At 15.2% G+C, this 2,510-nt stretch overlaps 1 protein-coding gene across 1 annotated transcript; it reads right to left on the bottom strand.

Moving 5' to 3' along the window:
• Positions 1-758: 758 nt before the first annotated feature.
• On the bottom strand, positions 759-1,817 carry RPL1 (50S ribosomal protein L1, mitochondrial, putative; the record flags this gene model as incomplete). The annotated part of the gene is made up of 1 exon (XM_028674528.1): positions 759-1,817. One exon carries the CDS (start codon positions 1,815-1,817, stop codon positions 759-761), a length of 1,059 nt encoding a protein of 352 aa, XP_028530872.1.
• Between the last annotated feature and the right edge of the window lie 693 nt (positions 1,818-2,510).

Below are 2,510 nucleotides of genomic sequence, written 5' to 3'. Positions count from 1 at the left end.
AATTAATATTAATTTAAAAAAAAAAAAAAAAAAAAAAAAAAATAATAAATGAAAATTTTAATGTAATCAATATATCCATATTATAGGGAAGAATATTATAATGATATTGATTTATGTATGAATAACTAATGTTATATTTCTATTTGTTTTTATAATTTTTTTTTTTTTCTTTTATTAAATTTTGAATTTTATTATTAACAACATTTACATTAATTATATTATATAAATATATTAAAATAAATAGTATACATTTTTTCTTAAAATATGAAAGTTATTATACGAAACAAAATTAGGGTAATAATAATTAGATAATACTCCTTATATTAAATAATAAATAGTATATCTTAAAAAAAAATATAGATAAAAAAAAAAAAAAAAAATAATTTTATAAAGAAGCATAGTTGTTTTAATTTTTTTTTTTTTTTTTAAATACTTATTATATATACATATATATTTTTTTTTATATTATTTTATCTTTTTTTTTTTTTTTAATTTTTAATTATGTATTTTCTAATACTTTTATGTTTTATTATTTTATTCTATTTTTTTTTTTTTTCATTTTTGAAAATGTGAATACTCAAGATAATATATTAATTTGCTTAGATTTAACAAAATAATTTTTAAAAAAATGCCGGTTATGAAAAATATGAATGAATCGTTGTAAAAAACGATATATCATTAAATTTAATTTAACTCTTTTCTATTTCATTTCGCATTATTGGTCTTTTTTTCATTAATTTTGACTGATTTATTTTTATTTAATTAGAATAACCGTCTGAATGAGGATATAATAAATTTGGTTTTAAAAAAATTTTAGGAAACTTATTAAAAGTAATATAAGCACCTAGTAAAAAAGATTCTGAATTTTCTTCACTTTTATTAAATAAATTACTTTGCAATTGTAGTTTTTTTTTTTTTTTTGATGTAATTGGTGGCCATGTAAAAGTAGACTTATTTACTTTATCATTATGAGTTGAATGAACATTATTCTTAATAATTTCAGTAACAAAACTTTTAATATTATCTAAAATATGATAAAGGTTCATATCCATTGTAGCTATATTAACATTAATATTTGCAATAGAATTCAAATCAACAGATTCTAAATTATAAATTTGATTATATAATTTAAAAGTATTTATATCAACTTGTTCACTTCTATATTCGATTCTATTTCCACTTTTTATTTTTTTTATCGTTTCTTCTAAATTATCTACTAAAGTATCTGATTTTATATTAGGCATTAATTTTTTAGGTCCTAATATTTTAGCTATAGGTAAAATTTTATTTATATTTTTAAAATTGGTTATACAAATGTTGAAATCAAGCCATCCGTTTTTTATTTTATTAATGTAATCTAAACCTACATAGTCAGCACCGTATTTTTTTAAATTTTTATTTTCTTCATCTACTAAAACTAAAATTTTTTTATTTTTATCAACACTATGTACTAAATTACACATTCCTCTCAAAGATTCTCTTTTTATATCTATTCTTATAATCAAATTAAAATTTATTTTCTCATTTTTATCTAATAAACTTTCATTACTATTTTTAAAACTAAATAACAATTTAAGTCCTTTCATCGGGGAAATTGTTGGAACTAAATTAGTAAAAAAAACTTCATTTTTTTTTTTATTTTCTTCATCATCCTTATTTTCAGCTTCTTCTGTTTTTTGTCTTTTTTTCTTTTCTTTTTTTATATCATAGAAAGGTATATATTTTCTTTCTCTTTTTTCAATAAAAAAAATTTTTTTTTTATAATTTCTATTTATTTTAGAAGTTATATGTGCATTTAAAAATAAAGAAATTTTCATTTTCTGTATTAACAAAAAAAACTAAAAAACAAAAAATATTAAGACAAGTATAAATTAAAAATGTTTATATAAACAATTTAATTTAAAAATGTTTCATTATGTATTTACAAAAAAAAAAAAAAAATATGAATAATGAAAAAAAAATTCTCTAAATAATAAAATTAAAATATTATCTTATTCTATTTTAGAAGTTGTTAAATATTCTTAAAATTTGCATACTCAACTTTATGAAAAAATATAGATACATGTAATTGAAAATTTAAAAGAACATTTTGTTAGACTTATTTATTTTTTTTTTATTATGAATTTCTATTTTTTAGTTTAACAAATTGTCATATAATTAAAATTAAACAAAAATTTTATAAAAGCTATTATATTTTATATTATAGTAAAAAAAAAAAAAATAAAATAAAATACTTATATATATATATAAAAAAAAAAAAAAATAAAAATATTTTTTTCTTTTTTTATCTTTTTATTTTATTTTATTTTTTTTTTTTTTTTTGTATTTTGTGTGTTCCTATTTGTATATATATTTTAATGCAACACCAGTAATTAATATTTAAAATAAATATTTGATAAATTAATGTTTTTCTTATATTAATTTCTTTAATTAGAAAAACTATGATAGATATCAACAAGAATAATATATAAATTTTTTCCTTTTTTATTTTTTTAATAAACGTGTAAAAT

The sequence above is a fragment of the Plasmodium gallinaceum genome, assembly GCF_900005855.1.
Source record: "Plasmodium gallinaceum strain 8A genome assembly, contig: PGAL8A_v1_32, whole genome shotgun sequence".
Taxonomy (NCBI): Eukaryota; Apicomplexa; class Aconoidasida; order Haemosporida; family Plasmodiidae; genus Plasmodium; species Plasmodium gallinaceum.
This window is presented reverse-complemented; position numbering and strand designations above follow the sequence as displayed.